This window comes from Dreissena polymorpha, chromosome 15 (genome assembly GCF_020536995.1).
Source record: "Dreissena polymorpha isolate Duluth1 chromosome 15, UMN_Dpol_1.0, whole genome shotgun sequence".
Classification (NCBI taxonomy): domain Eukaryota; kingdom Metazoa; phylum Mollusca; class Bivalvia; order Myida; family Dreissenidae; genus Dreissena; species Dreissena polymorpha.
In genome coordinates, this window is record NC_068369.1 from 11,958,242 (window position 1) to 11,974,924 (window position 16,683).

Genomic DNA, 16,683 nt, shown 5'->3' on the forward strand with positions numbered 1-16,683 from the left:
TTTTGTCTATATACACGTTTATTTAACAGCATAAATTAAACTCATGAACAACGCCATGGCATAGTTTGACTATTGTTGTATCATATAAAGATTCTGAAACAAAGTTAACTGATTAATGGTTATGACTTTAAACAATTAAGTGAAGTGTTTCACAAACACCATTATGGGTGTAAACAATCACGTGTTGGTACATTAGATTATGACGTAAAACATATACAAAATATACATGCAGTAGAGAATTCAAGAGAATTTTGTAAAATACAGTATCAGGGCAAAAATAGTCATAAAATTAAACCCAATCGAAAGATTTGCACATCAAAATAACATGCGTACATTACTGTTTCCTCACAAATATCATAACTAAAACGAAAATTTGCGAATCTGAAACAACTTTTTTTGCAATTTACCCAATCGTAAAAAGGCCCCTTTAAAGGCGGACATGTAATTTTATTATGGCAAACGAACTTGTTGTCTATGATATTTGCTTCTCTACAAGCAGGATGAGCGTGCATCAGCATATTTGTTTAAAAGAAATACTCTTCAAAACTTCTGGGCAAAATGAGTTTATCATGCAATAATACAACAATTACCTGCAATAAATACTACACTAAATGTGTATGTACAGGCCACCATATATCAATGAAGTCATTACAGAAAAACAAGCACTCTCATTATGGAAACCATATTGTACAAGATCACAACCGTCGTTTGTAGACTGCGTGTACTTACACAACCATTTTTAAAACTTTCTAATAGACACAGTGCATGATCGCGTGACTTTGATGGGTTTCCAAATAAACGTTAATTGATGAAAAAAACGGTGGTAAGTGCTGCTTTTTTCCAAATACCTTTTTAAAACAAGTTTTCTTACGCATTACAACTAGCTAGCGCATAAAACAGATTTTTATGCTGCTAATGGCAATGTGAAATACATCAGAATTACTTTATTTAATAAGCATGTGTTCTTGTTAAAAAATTCCATGTATACTGCACGATCATGCTTCACACAACGTATTTCAGACGTATTCAAGGATTTATTCCTTTAGTCTTAAGATATCGACACAAACTGCAAGGTAAGCTGTCTTTTATGCACTTAAGAGTTTTGCATATGTATTTCAATAACTTAAGATATTAAATTTTGCAAAAATGAAGTTTAACGGTGTGTTTAGATTCTGTCTAGCCCGTATGTTAATCCCTGAAAACCCCATTGATTCTTCACCCTGATAGAGTTAAAATCAAGAAAAAAACGTTGTCTTTTTTAAAGAGTGAAGAAATAGAATATTTATATTTCGGGATCTACTGCATTTAGAGCAACGCCTGAATCAGGACTCAATTTGCACACCAGTATATATTCTATGGCAATACATAGTGTTGTTAAGAACTCCATGAAACGTCAAATTATTTACTATTAAATCGTTTATCGCACTTTTGAAAAAGACAATGTACTTGATTCTAAGCAAAATTTACACGATCATAATCATATTGTACTCACAAGTATAACGTTTTAATTATTTACAAGGAAAAGTGTATGAAAAAGACTAGTCGCGTTGAATAAATATAATAAGAACATATTAGGATAATTACACCGGGCATATGCTAATTATTACGCTGGACTTTGCACTAGCATATTTAATATTCCAAATTTGTGTTTCGACCTTTAAAAACGGTAACATAAAGTAATTTCGCCTGCAGTCGGTACATTAACTAAAAAAACATGTTGACTTGTGCAAATGAATTGACACTAACATACTTTATATATGTATACGAAAACTGTTTTGTTGGTCCAAAAGCTCACGTAAATACATACAATGCGACCCACAGCCACATATATGAACAATAACGTATCATTTATTCATTTGGAACATCGTTGGAATCCATTCCCGTCCCAATCCCGCACGATTTTTCATCGAAGACAATCAAATGTTAATACAATTAGGATCCAACGATTTTCTTAATCTGGCACTAAACAATTATTTTGTATTTACAAAAGCAAGTCTACCATTCGCTCATTCAAACGACTCAACGGTAGTCATTTTGCTGGCGACCGTACCCTTCGGGCGGTGCGGTGTAATAGTCGGTCCGGCCTTTGTATGGCTCCGGGTAGTTCCGGTTATAACCCGGATCCCGAGGGGGCTCCATGTACATCTGCTGCTGACTGGAGGCGTAGGCACGGTTGTGATGGGCGGCCTCCGCGGACTCTCTGATAACAAATAAATGAGCATCGCTATGGGAAAATCCAGTATAGGCGGAAAGTATCGTCCCTGAGCCGGAGCGAACTGCACAAGCAACAGTTTGTAATCTAGGAAGATACTTTACGCAAATGCATTAAGCCCCGTTTCCCTATAGTGATTCACTTGATTGTATGAATATTACGATGTGAGTGTTGCTAAGTGTTCACGAGAAGAAGTTCTGATAATGTGTTTGGTTCTCCTTTTTAAAGAGTGAGTTGCACACTATGCTGCTTTGGTATCGGCTATATTACAGTGTTTAAACTTTAAACTTATTTATTTTAGCTCGATTACAGAGGAAGCCTAAGGCATATTGAAACTCGCTCTAATCCGTTTCCTGGGTAGAACCAGAAGTTTATGTCTTTTGGGCAGATCTAAAGAACGCTCCCACAGTGGAAATGGAACCCATTACCTCCTGATCGCTAGGTTTACACCATTTCCACCTTGCTACGGCGACCTTACCGTGTTTTCAAGACTAATATATACACACACAGATGAAAATATATTATAGCATCAGTACAGGTTAAATTTTTACACGGGCCGCCGAATGATAAGCTACCATGTAGCTGAGGAACTTGCAATCTTACATCTGAACCATCTGACGAAGTGCTCAACTAACTTACCTGTATGGAGAAATTGGCGCGTCCTCCTTATAGTCTTCATACTCGTCGTCGTTCTCTTTCCGTCTCTGACAGCAAATCACCAAGGAGGATATGATGAGGATCAGCTGAAATACGTTCACATCTTCAGAACATTGATTTGAGGCGCAGTCATTAAAAACATGACTTAATGAATATGCTTCACGTGTCGTCCCATAGTGGCCTGTGCAGTCCAAACAGGCTTATCAGGGATGACACTTTCCGCATGGAATTTTTGCGTGTCTTTCTTTCATTCCAGAAATTAACTCAGCGCATTTCATGATAGTTGTATAGTAAACGAGTAATCACAATACGACTTACCTGTACAGCCGCCACACCGCTACCGACACCGATCAAAATGTGGCTTTTATCCGTTAACCAGTTGTTTATTGCACCGTAGCAACCCTGAAATACAATCATCTTTATCATATTCTCAAGTCATCATCATCTTTAGTATGATTTAACCCTTTCAGTGCGGGAACCGAATTTTAAAGGCCTTTGAACAGAACGTGGCGTCTCATCAGGATCCAAACTGTTTGCTATTCTGATAGTATTCTATGAAAGAAAATCGAAGAAAATGCTTATTTTAGAAATTCAGCAGACGACATTTTAGCAGACGACAAATTTCCCAGCATGCAAAGGGTTAAAAAAATCAGCAGCAGCATCACAGGCACGGTGTATTTTACGGTCATTTTTACGACCATGTTTTGATCCATCTTGAAGATCTTCATTATCAGTAGTCTTTCATTTGTACATAAGCGCCATTAAATAAATAGAGAATACTAGGTCGGTGCCGAATAAAGCAAAGTTTATTTTGCGAGGCTTAGAAAATCTGAACCACGAGCCTTGGCGAGTGGTTCAGATTTTCGTGCCGAGCAAGATAAACTTTGCTTTATTCGGCACCGACCTAGTATTCGATTTATCCCATCAATTTTCTTAGTCGTAAATTATTTCTTTAAACATAGAATAGGAAAATCGAACTAGACGGAAAATCCCAAAGATATTTTAAGCAAACATTGTTTCATTATTTTAATCGTGTCGAGCCTAATACATTACAAAAAGATCAGTAACCAACCTGTTTTTCGTTTATCATACCTCTACGTCCCCGATTTTTAAGAAATAATGAAAAAAAAGACACTAAACAACTGCATCTTTAGCGAGAAACAACATGCATTGTGTCGTATGACGTATTAATAATGACGTCACGAGTACGCGCACTTAATATTTGTAAATAATGTTTATTTGCTGTTTGAGTTGTATTATGTCTAAAAACTATATTACATCTTGGTATCAAATTTTTTTTTTTGTTCAATCTGATTCGATTTTACTAAAAATGATTACTTTATAGTTGATTCCGAGTAATATGAACATTCTTCGCCGCGCGTGACAGCTATATTTCAGCACTGCTGAAATAAAGGTAAATTTATTCCACAGTGGTTTATTTCGACAATGCACGTCTGATGATGGGATAAAATTCATCTTAGCAGGCATATCTTTTGTAAGTCACTTGCATTTATTCTAATACAAAACGTAACACGCACACGTTAGACTTCATGCTTTAGTATGGAACGCCATTACTGACTTCATATGACTGTTGTCGTTGTTTGCAGTGCATTAATCATTACTTTTAGTGGAATATACATTATGCGTTGTGCAATTTTCTTTACGTTCGGTACATTCGTCATTATATGAAGTAGTTAAAGCATTACGCGAAGTAGTAACAACATTATGTTCTGTCCAAACTTCTTGACGTTCTGTACATTCGACATTATGTGATGTAGTTACATTATTACGCACTGTAGCAATATCATTACGTACTGTGATATCTTCTTTATTTTCGGTTCATTCGTCATTATGGGCTGTAGTTACAGCATTACGCGCAGTAGTTACAGTTTTAAGTTATGTGCTAGCTTCTTACCGTTCGGTAATTTCGTCATTACATGCTGTAGTTACATCATCGTGTGCAGTAGTCATATCATTTTGTTTTGTGCAAACCTCTTTACGTTACGTACATTCAACATAATGTGCAGTAGTTTTATCATTACTTGCTGTGCAAACGTCTACACGTTCGGTACATTCATCATTATGTGCAGTGGTTTCATCATTACGTTCAGTAGTAACATCATTTCGTGCTGCGCAAACTTTATTTTAGTTCGGTACATTCGTCATTGCGTGCAATAGTTTCATCATGCGCTGTACTAACATAATTCCATGCAGTGCGAAATTCTTTACGTTCTATGCGCTATTGTACAACAATTAATATACTAACTAATGTGCATAATGGCGATTGCACCGAACGTAAAAAAAGGTTCCAGACTGTGAAATGATGTAACCAGTACGCGTAATGGCGAAAGTACTGAACACAATGGAATTTGCACAGCACGAAATTTTAAAACCTCAACGCGTTATCATATAACTACAGCACATAATGATAAATGTACCGAACGTAAATCTGTGTGGACTAAACATAATGTTGTCAATACTGCGCACAATTCTGTTACTACTGCGTATAATGATAAATTTACCGAACTTACAAATATTTGGACAGAACATAATGTTGTTACTACCGCACGTAATGTTGTAACAACTGCACATCATGATAAATGTACCGAACGTAAAGGCATTTGTTCACACCATAATGTTGTTACTAGTACACGTAATGCTATTACTACTGCGCATAATGATAAATCTACCGAACGTAAAGACATTTTGACATAACTTAATGCTATAACTACCGCAAGTAATGCTGTAATAACTGCACATTATGACGAACGTTCTCAACGTAAAGACGTTTGCATATCACGAAATGATATAATTACTGCACAAACTGTTGCATGTACTCAACATAAAGACTTTTGGAGAGAGCATAATACTGTAGCTACTGCACATGATGACGAATGTACTGAACATAATGAAATTTGAAAAGCAAACAATGAAGCTGCTAGTGCGCGTAATATTGTAGCTACCGCTCTTGATGAATGTACTATACGCCAAGAACTTTGCACAGAGAAGAAGGAAGTTTGATCAGAAAATAAAACTTTGTCCACGGAACGTAATACTGTAACTACAGCAAGTAATGCTGTAACTACTGCACATATCGACGAATGTACCGAACGTAATTAAGTTTTGACAGAACATAATGATGTAACTACTGCACGTAATGCTGTAAGTACTGCACATAATAACGAATGTAAAGAACGTCAAGAAGATTGCAAACGGCATAAAGCTTATCTCACCGAAACTAATGATGAATGTACTGCAAACAGCGACAGTACTCATATAAAGTCTGTTATGGCGTTCCATATTTTAGAGTGTTTACCAAGATATTACGTAGGTTTATGCAAGCAACGGGAATATACGCCGTTTATAACACATTATCCGATGCGTTTAGAATCTTGTCTGATATTTGGTCAGTCAAACTTATAACATGTTAATTTTCACATTTGTTTGCCAAACATTGTGAGTGAGGGTACCCAGATTTTGTTCATGCATTTGGTTTAGACGAGCATACTTGGTACATTTTTATTTAAGAAATTTCCTGTCAGACACATTGCGGACAGCTCCCCTATATGTGTCAGCCTTTTGGTGAATCTGTGAGACATGCATATTTGTTAAATGTTATTTTTTAAATTTATTTTCAGGTACAGTGTCCGACAGGTCTAAAATAAATGATAGGCAGTATATTTCTATATGACAGGAATATGTCCTTACCTCAGTGTAGGAGTTGTTCAATGTAGGATGGGTTACACATTCCGTGTCGTTAGGCAGATGACAGCAAATGTACGGTACCACCATGTCTTTAATTGGACGATTCCATTTCTTAGTGTCATTGAAATCATCTGGCTTGTCAATACCGCAGCATTCAAACTGAAAACGCAACACGTTTTTTGTTGTTTTAGTGTGTGTTTTAGGAGATTGTATTCGTATGTTTAACAGCGATACGCTGTTTTATTCAAGGACTAATATTGACTTGTTCACACATTTGCCTTGTTTGGAAAAAGGTCTCTGTTTATTTACAAAAATAAAACATTGTGAATATATCATAAATTATGATCATAGGAAGACCAAAGCTTGCATTCGACGGGATTCGAAATCGGGATCTTTTGATGCAAAGGCATACTTGCTTAAACTCGACCATGTAGGCTTTTGCTACTAATAGCGTATTTTAAATGACATGTTTTAATTGATTTTGATTATATCTTACAGCTTTTTATGTTGACGGGTTGCACATTTTATTGTGCGTTCTAATAAATCATATGTTTTGCAGTTAAGAAATTAAGCGCAAGACACCATAAGCCAATGAATATAAAACATTGGAAAAACAGAAAGGTGGACATTTAATAAATTTGCAACCGGTCAATTGATCCTAAGCCTTATTGCGGTTAACCAAAATAAAAAGCACTGTGCATGTCGATATCTCTTAGATAATAGCGTATTTTAAATGACGTATTTTAATTGATTTTGATTATATCTTACAGCTTTTTATATTAACCGGTTGCATATTTTATTGTACGTCCTAACAATTCATATGGTTTGCAGTAAAGAAATTAATTAAAATGCACCACAAGCCAATGAATATAAAACATTAGACAAACAGAAAGGTAGACATTTAATAAATTTGCAACCGGTCAATTGATCCTTAGCCTTATAGCGGTAAACGTATCCAAACGCATTGTGCATGTCGATATCTATTAAATAAAGCGCTTCCGATTTTCAATAATCATTTCTCTATTGAAATATAAACAAAATGCATGAGCAAAAGAATAATTCATATATTGTCATAACTGCTTAGTTCTACAATCATGGCAAGTGACCACTTGCTCAACACTTAGACGAATGACAAATGCAAACGATTCACAAAAACACAAATGAGCAAACCGGCATAACTGTCTTGGGACGGTCAATTCAAAGCGTAGAAATTGTTGAATCGACCAAAACACACTGACATACTTTGTTAGTATCTCTATACAAATCTCAAACGCTACATTTGACTCACCTCTCTCATTACAAAATTGATAGTCAGTGTAAAGGCATCTGTGCCGTTGGTGCCCGTGTATTTATCTGTGAGTTGGTCTTTCAGAGGAGTTTTGAGCCAACCGTCTATCTATAACATAACATGAAACACATGTACACCATTTGTCATGTTCCACATTGAGTATTGTTTGTACAACTTATTTTTGCATTTTTATATATGTTCATTCTAACATATTTGCCTAACAAATACAAAAATATTCGACTAGAGCTATTACTTAAAACACGAAAATCTGTGATCTTCTTAAAATATAATATTTAATCAATATAAGTAAAACATCATTTTCCACGTTCAGCACCCACCACGTTCTTACCAAGATTTCTTTAAAATCTTGAAAATAATCCCATGCACACTGAGTCACTTTGCACTTTGCACGACATGTTATGTAGTGTACTGTTGCATAAATATTATTTAAGCCAAGCTTTCTTAGTTTAGTATGACAACTTACTTAGTTTAGTATGACAACTTACTTAGTTTAGTATGACAACTTTCTTAGTTTAGTATGACAACTTTCTTAGTTTAGTATGACAACTTTCTTAGTTTAGTATGACAACTTTCTTAGTTTAGTATGACAACTTACTTAGTTTAGTATGACAACTTACTTAGTTTAGTATGACAACTTTCTTAGTTTAGTATGACAACTTTCTTAGTTTAGTATGACAACTTTCTTAGTTTAGTATGACAACTTTCTTAGTTTAGTATGACAACTTTCTTAGTTTAGTATGACAACTTTCTTAGTTTAGTATGACAACTTTCTTAGTTTAGTATGACAACTTTCTTAGTTTAGTATGACAACTTACTTTGTCTTTTGCTGCGAATAGCATTATCACGAAGACCAGTTCTGCGGCAAAGATTGTCAGCAAAATTGACATGTACTGAAACGGAACAATTTAACTAGACGTATTGAAGAATTAATTGCGTTGGGCTCATGCGCCAAATATATACTCCACAATTGTCGTAAATTTGTTTTCTACAACTGGCATGTTTATGTTTTAAAGTACATAAAAAGTTAATGCGCTTCTCACTAATATAATCAATTACAGCGCTGCTCACGAATATAATCAATCACTGCAGTGATTGATTATATTCGTGAGCAGCGCATTAACTTTTTATGAATGAAGGCTAAACAAGTTTACTCTTTTGACAAATATTTTTCTTGCGTGGCGCTTCCGGTTTTATGCAGACATGCTAAGGCTAAATTTGTTGTGACAGGCATAGGGCATTTAAAAATAATCCTAAATTTTGTTTACTTATCTATGTTGAACCAAAGCACGTCATCAACGGTTATACATCACACTCACCACAACGAGAAGGCATTTCACTTTGCAAATGGCGCCGATACAACCAAAGATTCCCAGTAAAAAGAAGAAGGCGCCAATCACAATGAAGGCAATAGCGGCATCCCCAATAAGGGCACCAAGGTCAAGCTCATCAATTGCAGAATCTTGACCTTGAAATGTGTCCTTGATCAGCTGTTTGAACTCGGCATAACTAAAGTAAACATCAAGGATACATCAATGCACCGATACAATATTTATTATCAATTTTGCCGATTAAATACAATTTTGAGTGTGGGCGTATGTGTTCAATGAATGGTGTTTCTTAAGTCGGTCATGTATATAATAAACCTTGAAAACCACGCATGCACTTGGAAATAAAGGATTACTTTGTGTGGCCGTGTAACGATACGTATATAATATACGCACTTATTTATCTCCCGGATATATTACACTTAAGTTATGTAACACAGGTTCGTAAACCTTACATGGAAAATGTTTGCCAGAATATGCTAACACAAACCAGAGAAATAACTTGGAATATTTTGAAACCTTAAATACGCCAATCATGGCATACATATCTTGGCTTACCCATCATTTAACTGTTTGTCGAAGACGTCCGATCCGAATTTCACAAGACACGCCACCACCAACAAAGCCAGTCCTATGACCTGGAAACATACATAAATGAGTTGAGCCGCGTGAAAACGAGGCTTTATTAGCGTGCGTAAAGTATCTCTCATATTATTGTATGCAGTAAACACAGGCTTATCAGGGACGTCACTTTCCGCCGAGACTTTATTTTATTTTAGAAAAGACTTTCTTAACACGAAACAAAAATCATGAAAGCGGAAAGTGTCGTTGGCGTTTAGCCGGTTCGGACTACATATGCTTATCTGGAACGACACTTTACGTACATGAATTGAGCTCTGATTTCACAGAGCGGGGCTCATTTATAGAAGTTGTTATATACATATTTTACAGCAGAAATATATAACCTAGACGCATTGATAGATGCTTCATATTATCATCGACATTATCATAGTACATCAAACATGACGCCAACAAAATCGCAACTTCCTACAGCACTCAAAGTAACAAAGGACTAAGGCTTGCTTCATTTTTACTTAACATTTATTATAAATAATAAAAGTAAGCCTCATTTTTGTAATTTTCACAATCGACTCATTATTTTATGATTCATTTCTTTACAATACGTTGTCCCGAAGCCATGTAAATAAGCTATCACTCATTATGTTCTGAGATATGATTTATTCAGTTTCTTAACCATAATAAATATGACTGAAATAATTCCACAAAACGGTTGGAATGCATGAGCGTAAAATGTTGTGCCAGATAGGCCTGTTCAATTCGCACAGGCTAATCAGAGACGACACTTTCCAAAACGACTTCATTATCGTTTAAGGAAGACTTGAATTTAACGAAAAAATCCATAACAACGGAAAGTGTAGTCCCTGATTAGCCTGTGTAGACTAAAACAGCTAATCGTAATCCGGGACGACACTCTATGCATGTGCATTAAGCCCCGAGAGGCTTACATATTGCGTCAGATTTAGTTTTTAGGTTTATATTAACGATTGTATCGTACGTGATACTCACCGAAAAGAGGACATTTATCAACACCAGTATCAGCTGACCGCAGCCCTCGCACACCCCCATGGTATGTTTGATGTGTAGTAGACCAGGCTATAATGTGTAGTAGACCAGGCTTTGATGTGTAGTAGACCAGGCTTTGATGTGTAGTAGACCAGGCTCTAATAAGTATTTCCTTCACTTGGGAAGCAGACAATATTTTCAAAATGATAAATCAACAGATCAATGTGTGTTTCATTGCAAACCGAAAAGTTCAAGCAGTCTTATTTGTGTTTCAAGTATTTTTAAGTGAGTCTAAGTTGATCGAAAGCTCCTTCCTCTAAGTCCGTGCTTGCGCTGTGTGACCAGGCTTGTTTTGTCGCAAAAGGCTAAACAACTTCGCAGACGATGTTATTGTTTACTTTAGCTTGGCACAGCACCTAAATACAAAGTACAGTTCGTTGGTCAAACCTTACACAATTAAACCGATATGAACAAACTTGTACAATAGTTGTATTTTGAGTTCGGTATTCATCTGTTTCATCACACCGCTTTCATCCAAAATACGAATTATACAACAACATCGATAAATATTTACTAAAATAATAAAACTTCGTGTTTTGTTTGTGCATTCATTTAAAATAAATAATTGACATCAATTTCCATTAAACATGACAAGTTATTCCGTATTAGAATGGCTTGTTTAACATGTATTCACAAAAACAAATTGTCTGAAGAAAAAGAGCATACATAAAGTAAATTATAAAAAATTAATACGCAAAATAAATGTAATTATAAAATAATGTAGAAAATTATAGTTTCTCCTAACAATGAAAAATACAAAACAATATTTTCCTTTCTATAAAGTAATTTATAAATCCGAACACATAACGCACTTTGTTTGAAAGTATTTCCAATTGGGTGCTATCTGCTGATGACCTTGACCTTAACAACTCCTTGTCTTGAGCAGTTTCGATGTTTACAGAGCACACACAAGCGTATTTGCAATATGATAACACATTTTATATGAAAACAATTCTCCCCAGGTATCACCCTAGCTTAAACAATATGATGTTTAATTAAATTCAAGAGCGACCTATTGATTTTTATTGTAGATTTTCATGTTCTTTCCGTTTATCATCAAACGTTTCTTAGTTGTTTAAGATTCGGGGTAATATGGTTTAAGATTGGAATGTTTCAGAATGCCGCAACGTAATTTGGTTTTGTATGATCATGAAATAAAAGTTCACTAAAGTAAGATTAGTGAACTTTTTGTGTTTAAAGGGGCCTTTTCACAGATTTTGGCATGTTTTGATGTTTGTCATTAAATGTTTTATATTGATAAATGTGAATATTGGATATAAAAAGCTCCAGTAAAAAAAAATGAAGAATAAAATTAAAAAAATAAAAATAAAGTAACCCTCAGCAGGGCTCGAACCACTGACCCCTGGAGTCCTGGAGTAAAAAGTCTTCGACTCAGACCACTCAGCCATCCTCCCGGATACAATGACAGGTGTATTGTATACTTCATATAACCAATCTTCGTTGTTTCACAAAATATAACGACAACAACAGAACTCTTCAAATTATTAATTTGCAACGCTTTATAATTTTCGGGTTTTTAAATCGTCAAAAGATGCATATAATTGCTATTTTAGAGCATGGTTAATGTTCAGTATTACTGTTTCCTCACAAATATCATAACTAAAACGAAAATTTGCGATCTGAAACAACTTTTTTTCCAATTTTGTCAATTTACCCAAACGTGAAAATGCCCCTTTAAATAACATTTTATTTCTTACAAAACACTACGCAAATACTGACACTACACTATTTCGCTTATGTGTATTTTATTCGTATTACTTATAAATCTAAAGTATATTTGTTTGAAGTGTACAACTCAGTAAAGCACATGCTTTGACATTTAAATGCTAACGATATCTATATCATTAATATTTAAGATCAAATATAAGATTTACCTTGGCGATCAATGTGTCTTTATTGATGGCATTAACAAACTTCGAACTTAATTTACTAGCCAAGATAACTTGTAACATTGCAATAAAATTGACCCACAACTAACATATTTTTGCGGTCATAAACCACGAGGTCATAAAATATTCACAGTCACGAGAGCTTGTATAAATATTAGACACACCTTCGAAATGGTGATAAGTTTTGAGTATCGTTTCTTAAGGTATTTGTATTATCTTAAACAAGCGTGAAATTAAAGTTGAACATTTTGGGGCGTTGGTCATTAACTCAATCAGATGTAGCTAAATGACCATATCTTATAGTATAACAAAAGGCAAAAAGTAAATAATATTCTCCGTTGTCCTTGTGTATGAACTAGTTTTCAAACTCAAATACCGTTCTTGAACGGCTTCTACACGTGTATTTATGTTACTATGAATGTAAAATATATATCACTTCTAATAGTTTCAGGTGTTAACCTCGCATCTCCCATGCATAAATTATCGTACCGATATATCCTTTTATGTATTCTGTTTTGTTTGTGTTCGTCCATGTAAGATTTTTATTTACAAAACATCATATTTTAATAACAGTTGCATTCTTATCGTGTTGCAACCTTGTATTAAGTGATATCCAGCCTGTGGAGGCTGCACAGGCTAATCTGGGAGGACACTTTCCGCTTGTATGGTATTTTAGTTAAAAGGACGAAAAAAGGCGGAAAGTGTCGTTTCTGATTAGCTTGTGTGGACTGCACAGGCTGATCTGGGACGACACTTTCCACATGTGCATTAAACCCCGTTTTTTTCAGAGCGCTCCTCATTTATTAAGACAAAACACGGAAATGCTCGGATGACGTAGGGAATCGAAATGCAACAGCTTCACGGAAAAAAGTATAAATTTCAATATTGTTATGCTTTAACTACATTTAGGTAAATGTATTAAATGTTCATACTCGCACTTAAAGCAATATAAAACATTTATGAACAAATCAAAGAAGTCATTCTCATGTGATGGGATACAGAATAACCGAAGTAGCTTTTCGATTGTAAAAAATATGCACAAGTAGAAACATGACATATTAATTATTCGACCGATAAGCAAAACGTTCTCGTCCACTTTTTTATTGGCTTACCAAAGATAAATCTATTATTAAATTTCAATAACCTACAAAAATTCACAAATGTTAAGCACTAACGGCACATGTTATGTATGCATATAAAATAAACGTTAGTACGTCACCACATGCGATGTGATAATAACGTATTTAACAGTGATGCATCTTTTATCAAATACTAAAAGAACAGAAAATCTGTTATATTCTTCCACGAGCCATACACTATGTTGAATATAAACAAATCAGTTGAAGTCTTTTGACATGTAATATTGTAAATGATGTATGCACATGTAAAAACAACTGACTCATTTTGCAGAAAATGAAACTATTCTCATTAACATAAATGTCTCAAAATGTAATCATGGTCGTATTGTTATACGATGCTGAAAATGTAAAAGATGCATTATCAAACTCGGTTAACACTATTTTTCAAAGAGCCAATGATTAACAATGTGACAACTTAAGGTCATACGTTTGGTGTTTAAATTATCTTCCATTTAGTTTAGATCCACACATAGGTAACACTTTTATACATTTTATAAATGTAAACTAGCACACATATTTTTTAAACAATTATACACTACCATTTGAAACAATTAATTTATGTCTTGCATCAAACACTTTTAAAGGGGCTTGCTAATATATTTTGACAGGTTTCTATTTGTTTCATTAATGCTTTCACTTGATAAATGTTAACATTGGTACTAAACAAGTATTAAACAAAAATAAAATTCAAGACATAATTATTTTATCCCCACCTGGACTCGAGCGATTGTCCTTGCAATAAAAGTCAAGTGCCGCAACCATTCGGCTACACATGCTGCTAAGAAAAACGATGTACTTGATACATTACATATTCAATCCACGTATGGTCACACAATATAACGATAACACAGAACTCTCCAAATTATTCAATCGTGTCGCGATTTGAATTCTTTATATTTTCATCAATTTCTAACAACCATTATTCTTGAACGAACATGTATATTATGTGAAAGTCTCCGTCATAAATGTTATTTCGGTCACGGATTTACGTTTTTCAGTCACTTTATGAGTCCGCGAAATAAAAGTTCGCATTTCGACAAAATGTGATCAAGTCGCGTGAACAACAAACAATAATTTAATGTTCAACGAATTTCAATACAATACAAGAAAAAAGCAAAGTCGTTGAAATGATATCCCCCGCCAAATAAATTGTGTTTATATATGGGTGCAGCTCCCTTGATATATGGTACAGTCATAACAATAATTAAGTATATGAAAATTGTCTTTAAGATTTGCAACTCTCCTGACTTAGCTTTATTGACGAAAGATATGACGTTGTTGTTGATTGATATCTATATACCCACGACGTTTCATGTTGAAGTCCTGTATCATATTAGATAAAGTCCTGAAAAGTTTCATCATACAACAACAACAAAGGTCAATAACTATTATTTAAGAAAGTAAAGGGTTTAGGTTCTTGAGCATGTCACTTCACCTCATTAATATCTATACAACCATGAAGTTTCATGTTGAAGTCTTGCATGGTATCTGAGATATAGCCCTGAAAAAGTAAATCATACAGAAATACAAGTGGCGATAAATCTTGTTAAAAAGTAAAGGGTTATGGTTTTTGAGCATGGCACTTCTCCTTATTGATATCTATACACCTATGCTGTTTTATGTTGATATCTTATATAGTTTCCGAGACGTAGGCCTAAACAAGTTTAATGAAGACGGCGGACGGAGGGACAGACGGACGGAGATCCCATATTTTATGTCCCTCCGCCTTTGGCGGGGAAAATAAAATGAAATAATTAAGTTAAAAAAAAATAAAGAGGAGAAAACCACTTCTTATTAAGTTATAACAATAATACGATTTTTATTCATGTGTCGTTACTTTCAACAGTGATAAAAAGGGTTTCCAAAACTAGCCAATAGTCACAAAAGACACATGATCACAATTGTGGCTATGGACTTGGATTTACCGATTCATAGAATGTGGGATTAACTAGGTTTGAGGTCATACCGAATCGAATAAGACATTGTTTATTAATAGTTAAATTTTTAAAGCGGAGTCAAGAAAATCTAAATGTTCATTTGAAGTGGTTACGTCCAGCCAACACCTTATTCTAGTTTTCCTCACTATCTATAGTCTTTCTGCAACGGTTCTATATTTTGTAGTATGCTGTAAAATCCATACACATTTAGGTAAAGAGTGGCAATTTAAAAAATCAAACGCATTACATGCGAATAGCAAAAATATATTACCAGAGTGATATTAAATAAATATACATATTATGAACACTTTTTTTTATATATGTATGATTTAGTATAATGTTGATGCTGATGTAGAGGTCAAGCTTACCAAGATTACAAAGGTCGAATTATTAAAATACCTGACACGTAGGACACTTAACCTATTATGTCTAATGGACTCTCCCATCCTTCTAAATTGGATCAATTTATTTCAAAAATTAGAGATGTCTAGTATATTTATTTCTATATTTAGAATATTTCTTACAGAAATTCCTTTAAGCAAACAGCGCAGACCCTGATGAGACGCCACATCATGCGGCGTCTCATCAGGGTCTGCGCTGTTTGCCAAGGTATTTTTTCTAGACGCTAGGCATACATGTGTTAAATACATCAAAGGTGTATATATTCTATATAAAATTAATAATATTATGTAAATGCCTATTTTTATAAATTTGTTGGACATGTATACCTTTGTACATCTTAATTTATAAACCTATTTGTTTATTTTCATTTATGTTTATTTGACATTTACTGTTGCAGAAGATACAATACAAAATATTGTTTTATGAATAAGAAAACAGATATA

General features: G+C 34.4%; 1 protein-coding gene across 3 annotated transcripts in view; it reads right to left on the bottom strand.

Annotated features, from left to right (window-relative positions):
• Positions 1-16,683, bottom strand: part of LOC127860113 (tetraspanin-9-like) — a 17,351-nt gene continuing 668 nt past the window's right edge. The window contains exons 2-11 of one of the 3 annotated variants that reach the window (XM_052397929.1): positions 14,615-14,676; positions 10,796-11,208; positions 9,767-9,846; positions 9,200-9,389; positions 8,699-8,773; positions 7,863-7,970; positions 6,578-6,733; positions 3,188-3,271; positions 2,852-2,955; positions 1-2,200 (exon numbers count right to left, since the gene is read on the bottom strand). In XM_052397929.1, the coding sequence (XP_052253889.1) occupies positions 2,020-2,200; positions 2,852-2,955; positions 3,188-3,271; positions 6,578-6,733; positions 7,863-7,970; positions 8,699-8,773; positions 9,200-9,389; positions 9,767-9,846; positions 10,796-10,855 (1,038 nt within the window). In that variant the 5' untranslated portion in view covers positions 10,856-11,208; positions 14,615-14,676 and the 3' untranslated portion in view covers positions 1-2,019. Of the gene's footprint in view, positions 2,201-2,851; positions 2,956-3,187; positions 3,272-6,577; positions 6,734-7,862; positions 7,971-8,698; positions 8,774-9,199; positions 9,390-9,766; positions 9,847-10,795; positions 11,209-14,614; positions 14,680-16,683 lie in introns of all 3 variants that reach the window. The other 2 variants (XM_052397928.1, XM_052397927.1) reach the window with 2 other exon arrangements.